The sequence below is a fragment of the Penaeus monodon genome, chromosome 22 (assembly GCF_015228065.2).
Source record: "Penaeus monodon isolate SGIC_2016 chromosome 22, NSTDA_Pmon_1, whole genome shotgun sequence".
Lineage (NCBI taxonomy): Eukaryota > Metazoa > Arthropoda > Malacostraca > Decapoda > Penaeidae > Penaeus > Penaeus monodon.
The window spans coordinates 19,924,624-19,925,368 of NC_051407.1; the positions used below are offsets into that span (position 1 = coordinate 19,924,624).

General features: G+C 36.5%; 1 protein-coding gene across 1 annotated transcript in view; it reads right to left on the reverse strand.

Annotated features, from left to right (window-relative positions):
- LOC119586975 (GRIP and coiled-coil domain-containing protein 2-like) overlaps positions 1-745 on the reverse strand; it is a gene marked incomplete at its 5' end in the record, with an annotated part of 25,570 nt that overhangs the window by 12,406 nt on the left and 12,419 nt on the right. The window contains 2 exon segments of the mRNA XM_037935713.1: positions 66-233; positions 377-544. Coding sequence (XP_037791641.1) covers positions 66-233; positions 377-544 — 336 coding nt within the window.

Genomic DNA, 745 nt, shown 5'->3' on the forward strand with positions numbered 1-745 from the left:
TGTTTATTTCAAATGTAAAAAATAAAAAGATGAAATAGATAACATTGCTACAAGACACACATTACCTTTACTGTGCGATATATAACTGCATTTTCCTCCTGCATCTTTGCCAAATCAGACTTTGCAGCTGCTAGTTGTTCAGTCGCTGCCACAAGCTGTTTTCCAGTATCCTTGAGTTCTTTTACTTTGCTGTCTACTTCATCTTGCAATCTGTCAATCTCACCCTGAAGAGCCTGTGTGATAGGAAATAGGATAGTTATCAATTATTCTTGTAGCTGAAGAAAATAACATAAATTTCAGAGACTGTAATACGAAGATAGTAGAAACGATGAAGATAATTAGAGTTATATCAATCACTTCCACTCAAGAAGTATACCTGTATATTCTTTGACACAGTTTTCATGCTGTCTTTGGCTCCCATATCGAACTTCTTCTTAAGATCATCTTTTTCCGTGGCTAATTTACTGCGCGATTCCTCCGATGAGTTGAGCTGGGCTGTGAGTTCCGCTACTCGTTTCTTCAGTTTAATGGCAACGCTCTTTAGCTATGGTGAAGAAGACATTGAATAACCAATACTAATGGGGTTCTGGATTTTACTTGATTACCTCCCTAGCTGTAAACTCTGTAAACTGTGTAAGCATAATATTCATGACAGGTTAGGGACTGTAATGATTTCTGCAGCAAATAGTTTAGTACTGGGTTACAATCTTAACAAAAGAGAACATATAATACTCTTTTTCTCCTT